The sequence below is a fragment of the Zalophus californianus genome, chromosome 11 (assembly GCF_009762305.2).
Source record: "Zalophus californianus isolate mZalCal1 chromosome 11, mZalCal1.pri.v2, whole genome shotgun sequence".
Classification (NCBI taxonomy): Eukaryota; Metazoa; Chordata; class Mammalia; order Carnivora; family Otariidae; genus Zalophus; species Zalophus californianus.
Window position 1 is genome coordinate 111,660,076 of NC_045605.1, and position 20,756 is coordinate 111,680,831.

General features: G+C 66.0%; 1 protein-coding gene across 4 annotated transcripts; it reads left to right on the top strand.

The window, feature by feature from the left end:
- The first annotated feature begins 920 nt into the window (after positions 1-920).
- Positions 921-20,572, top strand: TRPM5 (transient receptor potential cation channel subfamily M member 5). 4 transcript variants are annotated; one of them, XR_003517454.2, is made up of 27 exons: positions 921-1,029; positions 3,251-3,391; positions 4,124-4,191; positions 4,480-4,606; positions 5,079-5,259; positions 5,878-6,044; positions 6,843-7,026; positions 8,360-8,424; positions 8,587-8,778; positions 9,179-9,281; positions 10,958-11,076; positions 11,394-11,717; positions 11,787-11,927; positions 12,000-12,123; positions 12,438-12,583; positions 12,937-13,049; positions 13,246-13,338; positions 13,436-13,694; positions 13,827-13,945; positions 14,136-14,268; positions 14,369-14,543; positions 17,454-17,569; positions 17,974-18,155; positions 18,458-18,590; positions 19,081-19,153; positions 19,414-19,564; positions 19,932-20,004. XR_003517454.2 is itself a non-coding variant. In XM_027579642.2 (27 exons), the coding sequence occupies exons 4-27, from the start codon at positions 4,490-4,492 to the stop codon at positions 20,036-20,038; spliced, it is 3,558 nt and encodes a 1,185-aa protein (XP_027435443.1). In that variant the 5' UTR covers positions 921-1,029; positions 3,251-3,391; positions 4,124-4,191; positions 4,480-4,489; the 3' UTR covers positions 20,039-20,572. The 4 variants fall into 4 exon arrangements, 3 of the variants coding, with proteins under 3 accessions (XP_027435443.1, XP_027435444.1, XP_027435445.1); XM_027579642.2 differs by having other exon boundaries at positions 17,416-17,569; positions 19,929-20,572; XM_027579643.2 differs by having other exon boundaries at positions 19,489-19,564; positions 19,929-20,572.
- The last annotated feature ends 184 nt before the right edge of the window (positions 20,573-20,756 follow it).

Genomic DNA, 20,756 nt, shown 5'->3' on the forward strand with positions numbered 1-20,756 from the left:
GTCCACAGGCCCTCAGGCCCCGAGGGTTTGTGGGTTCCACGTACCCGGGGCCTGTTATTTCCTGAGGGGCTTCAGAAAGCCCCTCTCCCCCCAAAGCTACGGGCTGTGCTCCAGGCCCTGGTCTGAGCCCTCCTGTCCAGGGGCAAACCTGGCTTCGGCCACCCCAGCACCTCCGCCATCCTGACTCCGCTTGCGGTCCTGGGGCGCCCTCTGGTGGCCGATGGGCCAGCCTGGAGAGGCCCTAGGGGTCCCAGAGGGCGGGGCCTGGAGGCTGTCCCCCAGCCCTCCTGGAGCTCAGGGAATGAGGGGGTCCTGGCAGGCGGTGTGGGGAGGGGCCCACAGAAGTGTCGTCCAGGCTCTGCCATCAGGTGTGACCCACCAGTTCCCAGAAGCTGGACTATTCCGGGGCCCAGTTTTCAGAGAAACAGGCCCAGCGTGGTTCGGGAGCCTGACAGATACTCAGGGTGCGAGCCCAGGACTCTGGGATTCCCGACAGCAACCCCCGCACACACACCCGGGCACTCCGTCCTGCCCTGCGTGAAGACAGTGCTCACGGCGGGTCACCTCCAGGACCATGTGCCCTGGGACGCGCCCGCAGCGGCTGGGCCGCACACTCTGGGGTCAGCCATTCCTGCTGGTTGGAGAGAGAAACTGAGGTATGTTGGGTGTGACACTGACTGGACTCAGCCCCAGGCCACACGTGGAGGGCACGACCAGCAAGTGAGGTGCCCCGGCAGCCACTCCTACGGGGGCCCACCCGTCAGAGCCCAGGGGCCGCTGGGCCAGTCGGGCCGGGGAGGGCTGGCCCTCCGTGCTGGTGGCTTTGGCCACGGCAGGCCTGTGGGTCTGCCGTGCCCCAATCAGGTGGCACCCGTGCTGCTCACGGCATTGGCTGCCAGGTGCCAGGGTGGAGAGCGGGAGGGAGGAGGAGCAGGGAGCTAGCGGGCGGGCGCGCCGTGCGGCGGGCAGCTTCCCCTCTGCTCGCCGGCCAGCAGCCGCGTGTCAGGGCGCCGGAGAGAAGGCAGGCAGGTAGGTGCCCCGAGCTGCCAGCCTCCAGGTGGGGGCAGGAGCAGGGGGTCCCCTCCTCCAGCTGGGACGCGTCGGTGCTGCCGCAGGGGACACGCTCTGGCTGCATCCCTGGTCTGGAGCCTGGAGAGAATCCTGCCTTCCTGGGGCTGTGGAGGGACAGCCTCTCTGTGGGTGAGGGCTTCTCTGCCCCAGGCCCAAAGCCAGTGCTTGGGGTGGGTCTGGGCAGCAAGGGTGGCCCCAAGGCCCTGGGTCCTGGACTTCGGCGCAGCGTCTGCCCAGACTGCCGGGGAAGGAGGAGGGGGCCTAGCCAGCGCCGGTCCGGGTGGGGAGGCTCCCCCGCACGGCCCTCTCCCGGCTCCGCGCCCTCCACGGCTGTCCTGGGGAGACCCGCAACCTCACCTGGCAGGGCCACGGCACTGCCTGCAGAGCTTGGTGTGGGACCGGTGGGCGCCTGCTCGTCACTGCTCTCTCCCTACATCCCAAGGGGGAAGAGAAGGGCCCAGGGAGTCTGAGGGGCTGCCCAAGGTCACACGGCTAGGGGAAGAGCTGGACCGGGGCCCCTGGGGCCTGGCTGCGTCCGCCGTGGGGCCGTTTCCCTGATGGCCTCTGAGGAGGGGTGGCCGTTTGTCCCCCAAGTGAGAGCCCCCATTACCTTGGCTGCCAGGGCTAGAGATTTTGCCTCAGTTTCCCTGATCAGGATTTGTGGGATAGGATTCCAACCAGGACTTAGATAGGATCCCACCCCCAGCTTCCTTGACTGCCCCCCCACCTCTCCAGGAACAAGGGGAACCATTAAAGACCCGGACACCTGCTCATGCAAATCCTGCCTGTTTGCATACCCTTCCCACCGGCTCCATTCGCCTGGCCTCTGGCACCGTGCCACCCCCAGCACCCGGCACAATGCCCAAATGCCGTCCCAGGCCCCAGGCTAGCGCATGGTGTGAGGCGAGGCAGCTGTGGTCCCGGGGCTGGCGAGGCTTGCGCTCCACACTCCTGCTCGGGACCACCTGTCCCATCAGAGGACAGGGGCCCGGAGTCAGAGGAGGGACCCCAGCGGCTGCCCGCTGCTGTCCCCGCCAGGCCCCCTCCCCGGCCCAGCCAGCCTGAGGCTCACGGGGTTTGAGCCCGTCGCTGTTGCCCAGGCCCCAAACCCCAAGCCCCCCGCACCCGGCTGTGTGCGCCTTCTGCTTGCGGCGCGCGGCCAGGTGCGGCGAGAGATGGGCCCACTGGGCAGAGGGCATGACAGGTCCCGGGCGGGCGGGAGGGAGGGCTGTCCCCAGACAGCAGCCCTGAGGGTCCCTGTCCCGTCCCCACCCCTGTCCCCATACCACCTGTCCTCGGGGGTAGAGGAATGTCCCCCGAACCTCGGAATGGGACTTCTCTGGATAATAAGGTCTATGCGGCTGTCACTAGTTAGATGAGGTCACAGTGGGCAGAGTAGGCCCCTATCCAGCGACCGGTGTCCCCGCGAAATGAGGAGCATTTGGACAGAGAGACACAGAACAGGCCACGGAAGGATGAAGGCAGAGCCTGAGGCCCAGGGACCCCAGCCCAGGGACGCCTGGAGCCCCCGGGAAGCAGAGGGGGCCGGGAGGACCCTGTGACACCTCGGTGTCGGACTTCTGGAGCAGGGAGTGAAGGGCTCCGAGCCGCCCGGCCTGTGGGACTTTGGCATAGCTACCCTGGCCCGCGCCTTGTCGCCTCCCACACACACCCAGGCCTTTCCCCCAGATACCAGCCTCCCATAAAAGTCAATAGTCACCAGCTTGGAAAGGCCACATTCAAATCGGGGCCCAGGTTCCTGATCTGGAAGGGGGAAGCCAGGAGGATTTGCATCCCACCCACCGCCCCCCCCCCCCCAGGGCTGTCCGTACAGAGCCCGAGCCACAGGAGGCCCAGCCAGGCCTGGATGTAGGGGGTCTGGGTGGGGAGGGGGGCTGGCCCTGGCCTGGGGTCTGCGGGGGCAGGGCACCAGCAAGCCTGGCCGCCTCAGCTCCTGGGCCCTCTGGGTTGATGGCTGCAGGGGTGTCCCCGGCGGCCTCATACACGACCATACACTGTGCATCGCCCCCCGGGGCTGCCCGCTCTCCAAAGAGGGAGCAGAGGGTCCTGCCTCGCCTCTTCCAGCTTCTGAGGCTCCAGGTGGTCCTGGGCTTGGGAGCGCAAGCCCCCCGGCCTCTGCCTGTGAGGTCAAGTGGGTTTCTAACCCTTTTCTTACAAGGACACCGTCACTGGGTTAGGGGCCACTCCGACGACCTCTTCTTGAGCTGATCACCTCTGCAGAGAGCGTATTTCCACAGACGGTTCACAGGTGCCGGGAGTCGGGACTTGGACGTGTCCATCTGGGTGACCCCACAGGGAGGTCCGTGAGCATGCGGGTCCCTGTCCGGTGGGCAGGGCCCCGCCCACCACCCACCCTCCCCTCCTGTGTACGCAGGCGGCCCTCTCTAACGGACAAAGGGTGGACTGCCTGGGGGGCTGCCAGGGGAAAGGGTTTCACGGAAGGACACGTCCTGGGGGGAGGGGGCCAACGGGGCTGCCCCAGGGAAGCTGGGAGACTGGCCCAGTGGGAGGGGGTCTGCCGACAGCCCGCATGGACAGGTAGCCGGGCAGCCAAGGGTGGCAGGGGGATGCAAGCTGGTGGGTGGGGGAGACCCCAGGGGTGCCTGCAGCCAGGTAGGGCCTTGGGAGCCAGCTCCTTGTCACCTGGGCCGGTCTTGGGCCCGCAGCCCTCCATCCCCGGTGAGTAGGGTGGGGCTGACGTGCCAGACCCGCCCAAGAGAGTGCGGGGTGCAGCGCTGGGCACTGAGCCGGGCGGCGGGCCAGGGCTGGGGTAGGAACTTGGTGGGGAGAGCCTGGGGCAGGGTGCCTTCCCCCCTGGGCCTTCTGGCAAGGAGGGGTGGTCTGTCCCTCCCCCACACCCACGCAGTCTTCCCCAGGACCCCTCGGCCCCCTGCACCTGAGCTGTGGGCACCTGCCAGCCCCCTCCCTGCCCAGGCACACCCAGGATGTCCATCCCCATCCGGGGGCCAACAAGGGTGTGGGGAGGGCGGGCTGTGTGTCTGCAAGGCCATAATACGTTCTGGGTTTCTAGGACATCCCCAACCAAAGCCTTGGCGGGAGTGGTGACAGGAGTGGTCGGCCAGAGACACCCAGGGTGGGGTGAGTAGCAGGACCGGGAGCCACAGGTAGAGGGGCCAGGATGCGCCCCCTCTCCATCTGGGAAGGGGGTGGGGTGAGGGAGTTTCCCCACAACTGAAGCCAGATTGTGAAGGGGGCTTGCGGACGTCATGGTGGGGCTCTAGGCCGGGCTAGCTGCTGGGGAGGGCCCTGGGGCGGGGCCACCTGTTGGTGGCCCCCAGTCTCTGTCAGCATGGCAGCTGCTGGCCCCAGCTGGGAGGGGGCAGGGTTCGCCTCTCCTGCCCTCAGAGGTCGGCTGTGTGCCCCCAGGGAGGTCCTCATGCAGGAGGCTGGGGGCACCCGTCCTGGAGGCCCCAGGGCTGCTGCACCTGGCTCGGGGCCCGGCCTGTGCCGGGGTGAGATCGAATTTGGAGGGTCTGGGAAGAAGCGAGGCAAGGTAAGGGGGCTGCCCTCCCTGCAACGCTGAGGCTGGGCCCCCACGCCCCGGAGGCCAACCGCGGAGTGCTTGTTCCTGAGCTCCCACCTCCTCCCCTGAGCGCGGAGCCCCCGGGGACGTGTTCAGAGCCCCTGGGCCGGCAGGGTGTGGAGCTCCTGATGCCCTCTGGCCCCCACCTCCCGCCCCCGCACGGCACATCCAGGACCCCTCCTCTCTCCACCCCCCACCCCCCATGGAGAGGGAAGCAAGGCCCAGACAGGAGTCAGGGCTGCCCAGGGCACAGGCAGATCAAGGCAGGGCCACCTGAGCCCTGGCTTCCTGCTGCCAACCTGCCCCTAAAGGGGTTCAGCCTCTCTCCTCATCCCCCAGTGCCCAGCGCCCCCATGCCCAGTGCCCAGTGCCCCCAGTGCCCAGCGCCCCCATGCCCAGCACCCCCCACCCTGCACCCTGAGGCTGCCATCCTGCCCTGCAGTTCGTGAAGGTGCCCAGCGATGTGGCCCCCTCCAAGCTCTTTGACCTCCTGCTGACCGAGTGGCACCTGCCTGCTCCCAACCTGGTGGTGTCCCTGGTGGGAGAGGAGCGGCCATTTGCCATGAAGTCCTGGCTGCGGGATGTCCTGCGCAAGGGGCTGGTGAAGGCAGCTCAGAGCACGGGTGAGGCCCCCCAGAGCTGAGTGGGGAGCGTCCCAGCTGGCCTGTGTGGCTCCCTCTGTGTGGCCTGCAATGGGAGTAGCTCCTGGGGATGCAGGGCAGCGGCTGAGGTCCCCCAGCTTCAGGCCTCCCCCAGGAGCTGCAGGCTTCCCCCCATGGGCCTTGGCGAGATGTCCCCAGGGGAGGCAGCCCCTGCTGCACCCTGTGCCTGCAGGTCGGCCCCCACTGCCCTCCCCGCCTCCCTCAGGGGAGCAGCCTGGCTGGACTGGGTCAGAACCAGATTACTGGGCTCTGAACCTGCAGAAAACCCAGTCAAGGTCATGGGGTTCCTGAGCTCCCTCGCCGCAGAGGGGATCGTTGGGGCAGCAAAGGAAAAGGCTGACAGACCCCCCCCAGGCCAAGGGCTTCCTAATCTGGAGAAACCCTCCCAGGCTCTGGTCCCGGCCCAGACAATGGGACGGAGCTGTGGCCTGCTGCCCAGGGTGCCACCCGGGGGCCCACTCCCAGCTGACACCCGCAGGTGGGAGAGGTGCCGTGGCTCCCATGGGCCTGGGGACCTGGGCCTACCAGCTGGTGGGGGAGGACCTGGGGGCCACGGGCACACTAAGCCCCATGCCGCAGGGGCCTGGATCCTGACCAGTGCGCTCCGAGTGGGCCTCGCCCGGTACGTCGGACAGGCCGTGCGTGACCACTCGCTGGCCAGCACGTCCACCAGGGCCCGTGTGGTGGCCATCGGCCTTGCCTCGCTGGGCCGCGTCCTACACCGTCAGCTTCTGGAAGATGCCCAGGTAAGCGTCTATCTTGGAGCATCATGGCCGCTGGGCAAGGTGGACCTAGGAGGCAGGGAGGGGCCCATGGCCTGCAAGTATCCCTCACCCCAGGGTGGGAGAGGGGTCTGCCGAGGATGCCACCAGTGCAGTCTTGAAGGCTGACCACCACCGCCCATCTGCTGCCCATGGGGCATTTGGCAAACATCTGAGGCTCTCTGTGTACCAGGCCTGCAGTGGACAGAGTAGCCTCTGCCCTGGGCGGGGAGAGGCTCTGGGAGTGAGGCATCCTGAAGGGTTCAGACACTGAGGGGAAGCCATGGGCGGGGAGCGGGGAGGGGGAGAGGGAGGGGGGGAGAATGGGGCGGGGGGGGGGGAGGAGGGCGAGGTGGGGGAGGAGAGAGGGGGAGGGGAGAGAGGAGAGGGGAAGGAAGAAGGAAAGGAAGCAGGAGGGGGAGGAGGGGAGCCTGGCACACGGCCAGCAGGTGGCAGCATTGCCTAGGGAATAGTGTGGGGACGGGCGGCCCCGCTCCCAGCCAGCGCAGACAGACCCTCTGCCCAGGACCAGGACTGAGGCCCAGACGGTCACAGCAAGCCTGGGTGACCCCGGGCGAGCGGGCTCAGCTCCCAGCCCAGGGTCTGTCTAAGGCAGGGCCGGGCAGCGCGGGGAGCTTCCTCCGCCCAGGTTCGGTCTGGAGGACCCACTCCCCGCCCCGCTTGCTCCTGGGCCCCAGGCGCCTGCTACACGGCCCTCCCTCTGGCTGGGGGTAGGAACAGGCCCAGGCCCGGCCTCATGCTGTGTGTGGGGTGGGGGTCCAGGAGCACAGCCCCGTCCACTACCCCACGGACAACGGCAGCGGCCAGGGCCCCCTCTACTCCCTGGACAACAACCAGGCCCACTTCATCCTGGTGGAGCCTGGGCCCCCTGGGAAGGGGGACGGGCTGACGGAGCTGAGGCTGAGGCTGGAGAAGCACATCTCGGAGCAGAGAACTGGCTACGGGGGTGAGGCCTGGGGGAGGGGGTCACGGGGGGGTTCCGGGGGCACAGCGTATGGGCAGGGCTGGAAGGACCACAGATGGGTGCGTAGGACATTCTGGGCTGAAGGCACTGAGCATGCGTGGGTGCGGAGACCGGGCTGGGATGGGAGGCTGCCAGCAGGTTGGCGGGTGCGCAGATATAGAGGTATAGTCCTGCCAGGCAGCAGCATTCCCGCCGGATGGCCGAGTAGTTGCCAGTGTGTTTGCACCCGGGCGCCCCTGGCCAGAGGCTCTTCCTGTGGGCTCAGGGCTTTGGGAAGAAAACGGATCTACAAGTTTTGAGAGGCCCATTTCCCTGTACCAGCCAGGAGGTACACTGCCACCAGAGGGCAGCGTTACCTGAGGGCTAGGCCCCGCTGCAGCCAGCGGTGGGTTTGAAAGCTGGATTAACTCTGGTGTGTAACAAAAATTTATACAAAAAACATATGATTGCTTATGATATTTATAAGCAATATAAGATATTTATCAACTGAGTGTTCTTTAAAAATGAAAACACAGGGGCGCCTGGGTGGCTCAGTCGTAAAGCATCTGCCTTCAGCTCAGGTCATGATCCCAGGTCCTGGGATCGAGCCCCACATTGGGCTCCCTGCTCAGCCGGGAGCCTGCTTCTCCCTCTGCCACTCCTGCTGCTTGTGTTCCCTCTCTCGCTGTCTCTCTCTCTCTCTGTCAAATAAATAAATAACATCTTTAAAAAAATAAAAATGAAAACACAACCAAAGGCATGTTTAAATCACAGAGGTGGTGCGGTGCTCTGGTTTGCTGGAGCCTGGATGGCCCCCACACACTGATCTAGCCTCCAGATTCGATCGGGAGGCAACTGCCCGGGAGCCTGGTGGCCCCTGCCTGCCCAGCACTAGCTGGCGTCACATCCCGAAGTCTCGTTTCTGGTTTATGTTTGGGGGACAAACAGGCTGAGGCCCCTCCTTTACCTTTCTGGCTTGCGTCTGTGGGCCTCCAGCGGTCTGCAGCGCGGCTGGAGAACTTTCTGCCTATAGATGGGACAGACGCTGGGCACCTAACTGTGGCTGGTGCGGCTGGAGACTGAACATTTGACTTCATTGACATTCCTTTCTGTGGAAATAGCCATGAGTGGCCATAATGGTCCCGAGGTGAAGGGGTTGGTGTGTGCGATATGCAGCCTGTGCAACCCACATTCACTTGAAACTGTCTCTGGGCCAGCATTTGCCCAGAAAATGGGGTGGGGTGATGGTCTGAGCAGGCAGCCACCCCACAGGGAGGGTGCCAGGCCCCCCCTTGCCTGGGCACTGGGGCAGACCTCACGGGTGCTCTGTCCACAGGCACTGGCAGCATCGAGATCCCTGTCCTCTGTCTGCTGGTCAATGGTGACCCCAGCACCCTGGAGGTAGGGCAGGGGAGAGAGGCGGGGGCCTGGCGGGGGCCCCCCTGGCTGGCCGTGGCTGCCTGCAGTGCCCTCCCCGGCCTGGGACAGGGCACCTCCAGCACGTGGGCTCAGGACGGCGCCCAAGCTGATGTGGGGTCCACTCTCCCCACTGTGCTGCCTCAGAGGATTTCCAGGGCCGTGGAACATGCTGCCCCGTGGCTGATCCTGGCGGGCTCAGGGGGCATCGCGGACGTGTTGGCCGCCCTGCTGAACCAGCCCGACCTCCTGGTGCCCCAGGTAGCCGAGAAGCAGTTTAAAGAGAAGTTTCCGGGCGAACATTTCTGCTGGGAGGACATCGTACACTGGACGGAGCTGGTAGGAGCCTCCCAGGGACTGTGGGGTCCAAAGGCCGAGGCCCTCCTCCCTGTCCCATCCCCTTCTCCTGCGGGGGCGGGAGCTGACCCAGGGAGAAACTCCTCCTGGGCGCCTCTGTGCCCCCGGCCCACACAGAAGTCCCAGGCTCCTCCCTCTCCCCACGAAGCCTCCAAGCTAGCTCTGCTTTAGGCCCTTGGAGCAAGGGACCTGGGAGTGAGCCCCCTGGGCTGGGGGAGGTGCTGCCCCGGTGCCCTTGGGCAGCCAGCTGGCCAGCTCGCTAGGACCTGCCTCACATGCCAAGTGACCAGGCAGTGCCGCCAACCATGCTGGGCCTGTGGCCTGCCCACCGGCCTGCCCTCTGCCCCCAGGGCCACCTCAGGGCCTTTGTCCTATGTCCCAGCTGCAGAACATCATCTCCCACCCGCAACTGCTCACCGTGCACGACTTCGAGCAGGAGAGCTCCGAGGAGCTGGACACTGTCATCCTGAAGGCGCTGGTGAAAGGTGAGGGCCCCAGGTGGAGGCAGGGAGGCCAGCCTGCTCCCCACGGCCCCGGGCTCTGCACCTGGCGCGGGGCTGCTCTCCACACCGGCCCATTGTGGCTCTCACCCTGCAGGCCCGGCACGTGGGGCAGGGCCACTGCCCAGGAGGGATGTCAGCAGCCGGGACTCCTGGGATGGCATCCCTCTGCTGTGTGTGTGTGTGCGTGCCTGTGTGCGTGTGAGCACGAGTGTGAGCACCTGTGTGTGCGTGTGCCTTTGCACACATGTGCACGGGTGTGCGCCTGTGTACGTGTGAGCACCTGTGTGTGCATGTGAACACCGAGTGTGAGCACCTGTGTGTGCGTGTGCCTTTGCACACATGTGCACGGGCGTGCGCGCCTGTGTGCGCGTGAGCACGAGTGTGAGCACCTGTGTGTGCATGTGCCTTTGCACACATGTGCACGGGTGTGCGCCTGTGTACGTGTGAGCACCTGTGTGTGCATGTGAGCACGAGTGTGAGCACCTGTGTGTGCGTGTGCCTTTGCACACATGTGCACGGGTGCGTGCCTGTGTGCGTGTGAGCACCTGTGTGTGCGTGTGAGCACGAGTGTGAGCACCTGTGTGCATGTGCCTTTGCACACATGTGCACGGGTGTGTGTGCCTGTGTACGTGTGAGCACCTGTGTGTGCGTGTGCCTTTGCACACATGTGCATGGTGTGTGTGCCTGTGTACGTGTAAGCATGAATGTGAGCACAACTGTGTATGTGAGAGCGTGTGCATGTGTGCGGACACCTGTGTGTGTGCAAGCGTGCGTGCGTGTGCAGCCCAGCGCTCACATTTTCGGCAGCACATGTGGCAAAACTGGAATGACACAGAGATGACACACAAATCCGTACAGGGTCGTGTTTGGCAGGTTTTAGGTCTGCTATGTTTTACCATAATTTAAGAAACTAAAGTGTCCAATCCAAGGGCTTTTAGTCCATTTGCAAGTTGTCAACCATCCCCACCGTCTAATTCCGGAACACCTTCACTGCCCCTAAAGCAGCTGGCAGCCGTCCAGCACGCCGTTTCCCGGGCCCCTGGCGCCCACTGGCTTGCGTTCTGCCTGGACGGATGTGCCCTTTTGGGGCCCTTCCTGTCAATGGGCTACAGTGTGTGGCCTTCGGCTCCTGTTGCTGCATCGCCCAGGCTGCGGAATGGGTGGGTGCCTCATTGCTTTTTAAGGCTGAGGGATCTTCCACGGTGCGCAAGGACTGCCTTATGTTTCCCTGTTCCTTGATCGACGACACTGGGCTGATTCACCATCCGGCTGTCACTCGATATGCTTTTCCACATTGGAGACCAGCCATGCCAAGGGACTGACCTTGGGGAAGCCAGACATAGACCCAGGCCCGGAGGGGCAGTTTGGGGCTGGGATGCCCTGGAGGGAGGGAGGGAGGGAACATTCCTCCCGCAGGCCTCCGGCTCTGCTCACCCTGTCCCATCAGGGTCCCGGGGGCCAGCGTTTCTGCCAGGGCTCCCAGCACCGGCTTCTGGAAGTCTTGCAACATTGGGAGCCTCTCACCATTATTCAGAGGGTATGAAGCAGGCTGCGGTTCCTGGGCTGTGTGTCCGGAAGACCACCGCGAGGGGCCCTGTGCCCACAGGCTCTGTGGACCCCTGGGTTCGCCCCTCACCTCCCGCCCACTCTGCCCGCAGCCTGCAAGAGCCACAGCCAGGAAGCACAGGACTACCTGGATGAGCTCAAGCTGGCCGTGGCCTGGGACCGCGTGGACATCGCCAGGAGCGAGATCTTCAACGGGGATGTGGAGTGGAAGGTGCCTGCCTGCCGGCCAGCTGATGCCTCCTGAGCCGCATTTCTGGCCGACACAGGGCGGGGGCCGTGTCGAGGGTCTGGGGGCAGACGGTGTTCCCAGGGCCACTGACGGGCCCCCTCCTGCCTGCTGTGGCCCAGGGGGGCGGGGAGGCCAGGGCACCTGCTGGGGGCTCCTTGTGCACGGCCCCCCGGGAGGACTGGTGGCCCCTATGGCCCGGAGCTGGCTCGGAGGGACAGGAGCTGGGGGGCTCCCCGTGCACCTGCTCCCACTCACTCTGCCCGTCTCCCCCACCTGGGCGTGTCCCGTGGTGGCCCCAGTCCTGTGACCTGGAGGAGGTGATGATGGACGCGCTGGTGAGTGACAAGCCCGAGTTTGTGCGACTCTTTGTGGACAACGGCGCCGACATGGGGGACTTCCTGACGTACGGGCGGCTACAGCAGCTCTACCGTTCCACACCCCCCAAGAGCCTGCTCTTCGACCTGCTGCAGCGCAAGCACGAGGAGGGCCCGCTGACACTGGCCGGCCTGGGCGCCCAGCAAGCCCGTGAGCCGCCCGTGGGCCTGCCTGCCTTCTCCCTGCAGGAGGTCTCCCGCCTGCTCAAGGACTTCCTGCACGACGCCTGTCGCGGGCTCTACCAGGAGGTGAGTGGGCTGGCGGCCAGGAGGGGCTGGGCTGGGCAGCCAGGCGGCTGAAATGGCCCTGTCCTCCAGGAACGGGGGTCGGCCAGGCGGCCCGAGGGCCGGAAGTGGCTGCTGGATCTGAACCGAAAGAGCGAGAACCCCTGGCGGGACCTGTTCCTCTGGGCCGTGCTACAAAACCACCACGACATGGCCACCTACTTCTGGGCCATGGTGGGTTGGCCCCGGGCTCCTGGGGGGCGGGGAGGGGCGGGGGAGGCCGCCTCCTCTCACCCTGCCTCCTAGGGCCAGGAGGGGGTGGCCGCCGCTCTGGCCGCCTGCAAGATCCTCAGAGAGATGTCGCACCTGGAGACCGGGGCGGGGGCGCACTGCACCATGAGCGAGGCCAAGTACGAGCAGCTGGCCCTGGGTGAGCCACCGGCCCGGCGCCCAGCCGACGCATGTGGCGGAGCCCGGGGTCCACCCAGAGGCTCCTCCTAGTGGGGAGGCGGACCCTAACATTCTAACAGAGGGACAGAAGGGTCCTCGGTGGTGGCCTTGGGCACACACTGGGTCCTGTTGGAGGTCGGTCGGGGCACGTGGGGTGACGGTGGGGGGAGGGAAAGGCAGGGCAGGCGGGCACGGCCAGTGTCCATGCTGGAAGCTGGGCGCGGCTCGGGCACAGGAGGGAGGAGGCCGGGGGCCGTGGCCCTGTGGGTACCAGCGGCTGGTGTCCCCGGGCAGATCTCTTCTCCGAGTGCTACAGCAACAGCGAGGACCGTGCGTTCGCCCTGCTGGTGCGTAGGAACCGCTGCTGGAGCAGGACCACCTGTCTGCACCTGGCCACCGAGGCCGACACCAAGTCCTTCTTTGCCCACGATGGGGTGCAGGTGAGTGTCTGGCTTCAGGGAGGGCCGGCCTCCCCTGCCTCCGCTCTTCAAGTCCTGGTCACGCAGGGCAGCGGGTGCAGGAGGGGAGCTCTGCTCCTGGAAGGCACCTGCCTGGCTTCCTTTTCGCTGCCCCCGGCCAGACCTTTGTCCGCCTCGGATCTCCGCAGAGGTGCCGCCTCCTCCGCTCGGCCCTCCCACACCCCCAAACCCGGCCTCCCTCCCCCCGTGGAGGGTCTTCCCCACCGGGATGCAGGGCGAGGCTTTGGCGGAGCCTGGGAGGGCGCGCCTGGTGCCGGGCACAGTGTCAGCAAAGGTGTAGGGGTGGGAGGCCAGTGGCGGTGCCTTTATTTCAGGCCTTCCTGACCAAGATCTGGTGGGGGGACATGGCATCGGGCACGCCCATCCTGCGGCTGCTCTGTGCCTTCCTCTGCCCGGCCCTCATCTACACCAACCTCATCACCTTCAGGTGTGTTGGGCGCAGGCGGCTGCCAGCTTGCCAGCTGTGGGGGGGGGGGCTGGGCTGGGCTTCATGGGTGCCACTGGGGGTGCGTCTCCGGCATCCGTGTGGGCCCCGCTGTGCGCAGACCCTCTCAGTGCACTCAGCACTTCCTTTGCTGGCTGGTGCCCTCCCCGTGGACCCTGAGGGTCCCCTGTGCTTGCAGCGAGGAGGCCCCGCTGAGGACGGGCCCCAAGGGCCTGCAGGAGCTGGACAGCCTGGACACGGAGAATAGACTGCTCTGCAGCCCCGGCAGCGGGTGAGGGCCATGGGGCGGGCTGGGCAGGGGCTGGCACTCGCGCCATGGCATACAGGCTGCCCACCTCACCGGTGGCTGTGGTCTCCTTTTACTGCAGGCTGGAGGAGTTGGCTGAGGCACCAAGGGCTCAGGGCGACCGAGGGCCGCGTGCTGCCTTCCTGCTCACGCGCTGGCGCATGTTCTGGGGCGCGCCCGTGACCGTGTTCCTGGGGAACGTGGTCATGTACTTTGCCTTCCTCTTCCTGTTCACCTACGTCCTGCTGGTGGACTTCAGGCCACCTCCTCAGGGGCCGTCTGGGCCTGAGGTCACCCTCTACTTCTGGGTCTTCACACTAGTGCTGGAAGAGATCCGGCAGGTCAGTGGTGGGCCGAGCCCACTGATCCCTGATCCCGGCTCCAGGCTGAGCCCTGATCCCTGTCAACCCCAGCCTGGGCTGGGCAGGGCTGTCTCCAGTGAGCTGTCAGCAGACTGTCTGCCCCTCTGCCAGGGATTCTTCACAGACGAGGACACACATCTGGTGAAGAAGTTCACGCTCTACGTGGAAGATAACTGGAACAAGTGTGACATGGTGGCCATCTTCCTGTTCATTGTCGGCGTCACCTGCAGGTCTGTGGGGCCCAGAGGCCTGACGGGGGCCAGCTCGGTTGGGCCGGTGGGCAGGGCCACCTGCAGGATGAAGCCACGAAAGGCCTCAGAGATCCCGGCTTGTCTCTGGCGCCCGTGCTACGTGTCCTGGAGGACGCTCCTTCCCCTCTGTGGGCACCAGCAGCCCATCCAACCCGCCACCCTCCCCCAGGATGGTGCCCTCCATGTTTGAGGCGGGCCGCACAGTCCTTGCCATTGACTTCATGGTGTTCACACTCCGACTCATCCACATCTTCGCCATCCACAAGCAGCTGGGCCCCAAGATCATCATCGTGGAGCGCATGGTGAGCCCCCGGCGGTGCGTGAGCCCACCTGGCTCCCGGTGGTGGGTGGGAGAGCGTCCCCGGCTGGGAGACTGCTAACACTCTCTGCTTCCCCCCGGAGATGAAGGACGTCTTTTTCTTCCTCTTCTTCCTGAGTGTGTGGCTTGTGGCCTACGGCGTGACCACGCAGGCGCTGCTGCACCCCCATGACAGGCGCCTGGAGTGGGTCTTCCGCCGTGTGCTCTACCGGCCCTACCTGCAGATCTTCGGGCAAATCCCACTGGACGAGATCGATGGTTAGCACATGGCTTGGGGGGGGGGGGCGGCGCCTCTGAGCCGGCTGGAAGGACCCCCCCATTTTGTGGTACAGCCAGATGGGGTCTGGTTTACGGTCTCCTTTTATAACACCCCGCACGTGGGGCCCTTGAGAGGGCTCTTTCAGGGTCACGTGAGGCCCCAAGCAGGAGCTAGCTGAGATGGGGAAGTCACTGAGGCTGGCCCCCAGGCCCCACAGCCCAGGGACAGCTCCGGGCTTATTTCTGTTGATCCCAGGGACCTGAGACTTGGGGCACCAGGCTAGGAACTGAGGCGCGAGGAGGCTGCAAAACGGGCAGGGGCCATCCCAGTGCATCCCTCACCGTCATGGGGCCAATCCACGTGCTGGTGCTTCTGCCCTCCTGGGCGGCCCTGCTGGACAGTGGGCCTCCCTGTCCCCCACCCCCCCGCCAGAGGCTCCACACCGGGCCCTGGGCCCGCCTGCTGTCAAGGCCCGTCCGCCGAGGGGCTGTTTCCTGACCGCGCCCTTGCTGCTTCCAGGGACACACCCCAGTGTGTGTGCCTTTCCCACTGTCAAGTGTGCGCACCTACCAGAGGGTGTAGGTGTCTCCAGGCGGCCCTTGTGTGGGCTGAGGGCCAGTGGGGGTTCCAAGAATTTCTCGGGCGGTGGGTACAGTCGGGAGGCAGAGCTGCTCCTCTGCGGGGGGCTGGGTGGTGACAGGTGCAGGGGAGCCCTGGCGTGGGCGCCAGAGACACCTGTGCAGGCCCCGGAGATGGCTAGGATCCGGTGAGGGGGAGGAGAGGGAACCAGCCCCTCAAGGAAGGTGAGCCAGCGCCAGGGGCCCATGTGAGGACTCAGGGCAGGGCGTCTGCTCTGGCTGGCGCAGGACCGGGGCCACCCAGGGCCCCAGGGCAGTCACGGGAGCACTACGTCTAAAGCCTGACCCGACCCCCAGAGCTAGTGAGGCAGGGTCAGCATGCCCGCCACCCGCGGTATGGATTTGTCAATGGGGTGAGAGTCGGGTGATGCACACATGGGCCACCAGGATGGGGAGGGGTGCTACACGGGGTGTCCTGGAGGCCCATTTCCTCGGTCTGTTTGTGTGGGCTGCCCCCTGTGACTCCTCGGTGTTTGCTCATTCGCAGTGTTCCAGGCCCTTAGTCTCAGCCCCCGTATGGGCCCTGGCCGCCCTGTCCTGCGGGGGCCCTTGGGAGGCGGGGAGCGCTGGGTCACTTGAAGGGCCACATCTCGGGCCCCAGCCACACGCTGGTATGGGGGGACAGTGGTGTGTGGTGGGGTCATGGCCCCTGTTCCCCAGGAGCCCAGGGCTACCCGGGGAGGGCAGAGGGAGTACAGGCCTCCCCCCAGTCCCTGGGCTGCCTCAGGTGGGCAGAGTGCTGTAGCAGCAAGCCCGTCACTAGGGCCAGGCCTGGGCCAGCTCCCTGAGGGTCCCGGACAGGCCCCTTCCCCTCTTGGGGCTGGGCTTCCTGTCTGCTCAGGCCTCTGGGTAACCCCACCACGGGGGGGTAGGGCTAGGCTGAGTCACTCACATTCAGCCGTTGGGCCTGGGGCCCAGAGTGCCACCCTGCCCGCCCCGTCCCTGCACGCCAGGCGGGAAGCCCTGGGGCTGACTTCAGTCTGGCTTCAGCCCCAGGGACAATTTAATTTCCAGCCTGGCCTGGTGGCACCTTTGGGGGGTCACAGGGGTCTCACTGCTTCAGAGTGTGGGCGCTGGGGGAGGGAGTTGGGTTGTGAATCAGCCCCGAGCAGACTCGTGGGCCAGGCCAGGGAGGATGCTGCTCGCCCCCGCCCTACCGCACGCTCAGCAGCTCCCCGTGGGTGGCCCGGCACAAAAACTCCCTCAGGGGAAAGTAGGAGAGGCTCCGCTCCCAGGGGGTGGGGGGAGACACGGACACAGGAACACAGGCCCTGTCAGCCCGACACGTGCGCATAGCGTGGGGACACAGGTACGCACACGTAGATAGAGACCGAGGCCTCACAGCACGGAGACCCAGGGAGGCAGCCGTGGGAACAGTCCAGCGTGCAGGCGTGGGCAGCATCCACATGGGCACACGGGCGCACGCACATATGCGGCCACGGGCCCCCTCCTGAGGAAGATGCGGCAAGCACCCCGGGCGGCCATGGCCTGTACACTCACGCTCTGCTCCTTCCCCCCACACCTCCTGTCCCGTGAGTGTGGGGGTGCTGGCTGGTGAGGGGCCGGAGCTGTGATCCCCGGGCCGCCCAGGGCATGCCAGCCCGCGGTGCAGAGCTCAGCCTGCTCCCAGATCGCACACTCATTCCCACTGGCCAGAGAATGTTCTGTGAGCTGGCATGGCCCAGAGGTGCTCTGTGTCCACAGTGCCTGTGGCAATCAGGGTCAAGGGCAGTGTGGCCAGATGAGCTTTGGAGCTGGTGCCCCGTGACAGGCTTTAGTGTTATAAAGTCCCTGACAAGTCCTGCAGGGGGAGACAGGGTCACCCCTCGCCTCGGCCAGCTCTCTCCACACCAGCTTCGAGCACAGACAGCCCTTGGTGGTGGTAGTGGTGGGGAATGCACACACCTACCAGCAGAAACTGGGGTTCTCTGGTGCCCCATCCCCTAGATGGCCTTGGCTCTGCCCCCAGAACCTGTGGCCCTGCTGTGACCACAGTCAGGAGGAGGTGGGGGAGTGGGACCAGTGCCCCTGGCGGACTGTCTCCCTGGTTTGCCAGGACTGGGGTGTCCTAACACAGGAACTTTCAGTGCTAAGCCCGATAATCCCCAGCCAACCAGGGTAGTTGGGCCACCTGGCCACTGCCTTCCGCCCCTGGGTGGCCTCACCCCGAGGAAGCTCTCAAGATCAGAGGGTGTCAGTCCAGGCGGCCCCCACCATGCCACTTGTGTTTCAGAAGCCCGCGTGAACTGCTCCCTGCACCCCCTGCTGCAGGAGGACTCCCCCTCCTGCCCGAACTTCTATGCCAACTGGCTTGTCATCCTCCTGCTAGTCACCTTCCTGCTGGTCACCAACGTGCTACTCATGAACCTACTGATCGCCATGTTCAGGTGGTCCGCTCCCCGTGCTCCCTCCATGTGCGGGGGGCCCCAGGGGCCGTGTGCAGGGGCCTCTCTGCACCCCCGCCCCCAGAGGGACTGGAGCCTGTACCACAGGCTGAGGGAGGGCAAGGCCCCGAGGAGGCGGTGGGGCGAATGACAGGCGTGGGGAAGGGTAGCTCCCAGGGCAGGTTGGCACCAGCGAAGCCTGGGCTTGTCCAGGAGAGCAGAGGGGATGGTGAAGACCCCACGTGAGCAACCCCATCCTAGACACACCCTGCAGAGGGCAACGAGGGAGTAGAGACCATCACAGAAGTGGGGGGGCCCCTGGGAGTGGTGTGGGGCCGCAGCAGGGACCAGGATGGAGGACCCAGGAGGCCCACGCGTGTTCCACCGCCCACACGCGGGCCCCACAGCTACACGTTCCAGGTGGTGCAGGGCAACGCCGACATGTTCTGGAAGTTCCAGCGCTATCACCTCATCGTGGAGTACCACGAGCGCCCCGCCCTGGCACCACCCTTCATCGTCCTCAGCCACCTGAGCCTGGTGCTCAAGAGGTTCTTCCAGAAGGGGGCCGAGCAGAAGCGGGAGCACCTGGGTGAGGCCACAGGGCTGGATACGGCCTGGCGGCCCTGGACCGCATGGAAGGGGATGGGCGGCACGCCGGGTGGGCAGGCGCACAGAGGCCTGGGTCCCCTCCTCAGCCCCCCACCAAGGCCTCCAGGCCGGGCTCTGTCCAGGCCCAGAGCAGCCAGCCCAGGCTGAGCCCATCGCCTTCCTCCCCCTCACACCACGGGCCCGTCTGCAGTGATCCGGAGGGCGGGGGGCTTGCCCTGGGCTCCCCTGGCCCCGAGGTCCACCTGGCTCCAGCCAAGCCTGTGGCCGCCCCGGCCTCCCCAGAGAGAGACTTGCCGGAGCCCCTGGACCAGCAGATGGTCACCTGGGAGGCAGTTCAGAAAGAGAACTACCTGAGCAAGCTGGAGAAGCAGAGGAAGGACAGCAAGGAGGAGGTGCTGCGGAAAACCGCCCACAGGTGTGTGGGGGCTGCACGGGTGCCCCGGAGCCCCCCGGCCTGGACACCGGGGCTGTGTCCCCTGCGGGCCGCCAAGAGGGGCTGGCAGAGCCGGCGAAGGGCCTGCCGAGGGACGGCCGGACCCCGAGCGGGGTGCCAGAGGTTGTAAGATCCCCCAGGACCTCTGCCACCGTCACTGCCGAGCGGCCGGCGGCCTTAAAGCCGGTGTGGCCGCCGCCTGCCGGGCACAGTCCTGAGCTGGGGAGGCTGAAGCTGAGAGGGGTGAGGGGCTGGTACAGGTGGGGTCCTCCTTGCTCTGGGTCCCCCCAAAATGGTCCATCCCAGCAGTCCCTTCAGGCCTCCTGCCTGCCCTTGTCCCCCGCGCTTGCTGGCAGTCACTCAGCCCCATCGAGCTCCCAGGGAGGGCAGAGGGGCTCTGCACCCAGATCTGGGGACCATGGGGAGATCGCCCAAATGCGGAGCACCCTGTGCCCACCAGCTTCTGCTGCAGGGTGGAGTCCGTAGCCCAGTACCTCGGGGGGCTGAGAGAACAAGAAAAGCGCATCAAGCGTTTGGAGTCACAGGTAGGCAGGCAGACCACGTGCTCTTCTGACTGGGGCCCTCACCCACAGCCCCGCACCCCGACACCCAAACTGCCGGGCCCGCACCCAGGCTTTGGCTCAGCAGGAGGCAGGGCAGGGCGAGGCCCTGGGGGGTGCAGTACCTGTCCCCACATGTGACTTCAGGGACAGCGTGCCCTCCCTGGAAGGGGTCCTGCCGTCCGGACCCCCTCCCTGTCCACTCTCCACACCTGGACCCCCGCCCTCACGCCCGTTCCCTCCAGCACAGCTACCGGACGGGAGGGTCACGGGGTAGCAGGGCCCTGGGGCCCCCCGGACGCCTCTCCCTCCTCCTCCAGATCGACTACTGCGCGGCGCTCCTGCCGTCCCCCGCGGCCCCACTGTCCTCTGGGACTCGGAGCAGCGCCTGCTGCGGTAAGTGTGCATCCGGGAAAGACACAGCTGAGGAAGGGGCACAGGCCGGCCTGGGGACAGGCGGAGGACTGTCGCGCTGGGCCCTGTCACCTGCCTTCCCGCCCTGGGAGCACTGGCCCAGGCCTCGACGGCCCATGGCTGGCGACGTCCTAGGGGTGGGGCAGGGGCCCTCTGCTGGAGCCCCCCACCTCAGCCGGCACGAGGGCGTGGCCACTCGGACTCCGGAGGCTCTGCCTGGTGGCAGCGCTCCCACCTCCTCCCAGCTGGGGCCACCGCGCCCCGTGCTAGTGTGCGCGAGCCACCTCTCCCTTCCCTGGGCTGGCCCCAACAGACACCCAGTAGCTGAGGGGTCTTCCTTCCTCAGCAGCCTCCCAGACCTTCAAAGGTGGACATCAGCAAGCCTCTGCAGGCCTCAGAGGGGATGCAGACAGCGGCGAGCACCCAGAGGCTGGCCGGTGGCTCTCAGACGCCTGAGCCACTTGGACGGTCCGCACACGGGGCCCACCTCTCCCAGCGCCCCGATCACGACAGGCAGCCAGGGACACGGCCCTTAGCTGGCCATCCCAGGCCCTAGAGACACACCAAACGTCCCCCACCTCTTGCGGGGCCCTCAGTGGCATGTGGCTCTAGTGGCCTCATCAGAAGAAACCACCCTTTGCCCTGCCTGGCACCTTCCCTGGGACCTCTCTCCACGTGGAAGCATGGTGTACGGGGGGCCCTCTCCAGACTGGGGGAGCCCCGTGGGTCCCATCCACAACTGCCCGGCCTGGGCCGAAGCACCTCCCGTCTGGTGGGCAACAGTTTGGGGCCCATACCTGTCTCCTACCCAACCTGTGTCACCTGTTAAAACTCATTTTTTGGAAACACTAGCAGCTAGAACTTCTGCCCTTTAGGACCTGGAGCCGGGTGTTGACTGTGCATGCTGGCTCCCAGCCCTGCACACCCTCACTTGCTCACATGGCCAGTGCCGGACTATGTCTAGCCTGGGTTATAGCCCGAGGACACTGCCCCAAGACGACTCACCTCTGGCCCCACGGCGGCTTTCTCCTAAGAGAACACACCCACACCAAGTCAGTAAAGGCCACGGGGCACTGAGCGGATTTCCCTGCCTGTGAGAGGGGGGTCCATGCCCCTGTGCTGGCCCTAGCTAGGGTGAGTGGCTAGCCACGTTGGTCCCCCTTTCCCTCGGGGG

Bases quoted from the DNA above. Each gene is read 5' to 3' on its own strand.
- TRPM5 (XM_027579642.2), top strand. From the start codon at position 4,490: ATGCAGGAGGCTGGGGGCACCCGTCCTGGAGGCCCCAGGGCTGCTGCA. The intron at 8,425-8,586 runs GTAGGGCAGGGG...GTGCTGCCTCAG, and splicing joins GTGACCCCAGCACCCTGGAG to AGGATTTCCAGGGCCGTGGA. The intron at 14,269-14,368 runs GTGAGCCCCCGG...TTCCCCCCGGAG, and splicing joins TCATCATCGTGGAGCGCATG to ATGAAGGACGTCTTTTTCTT.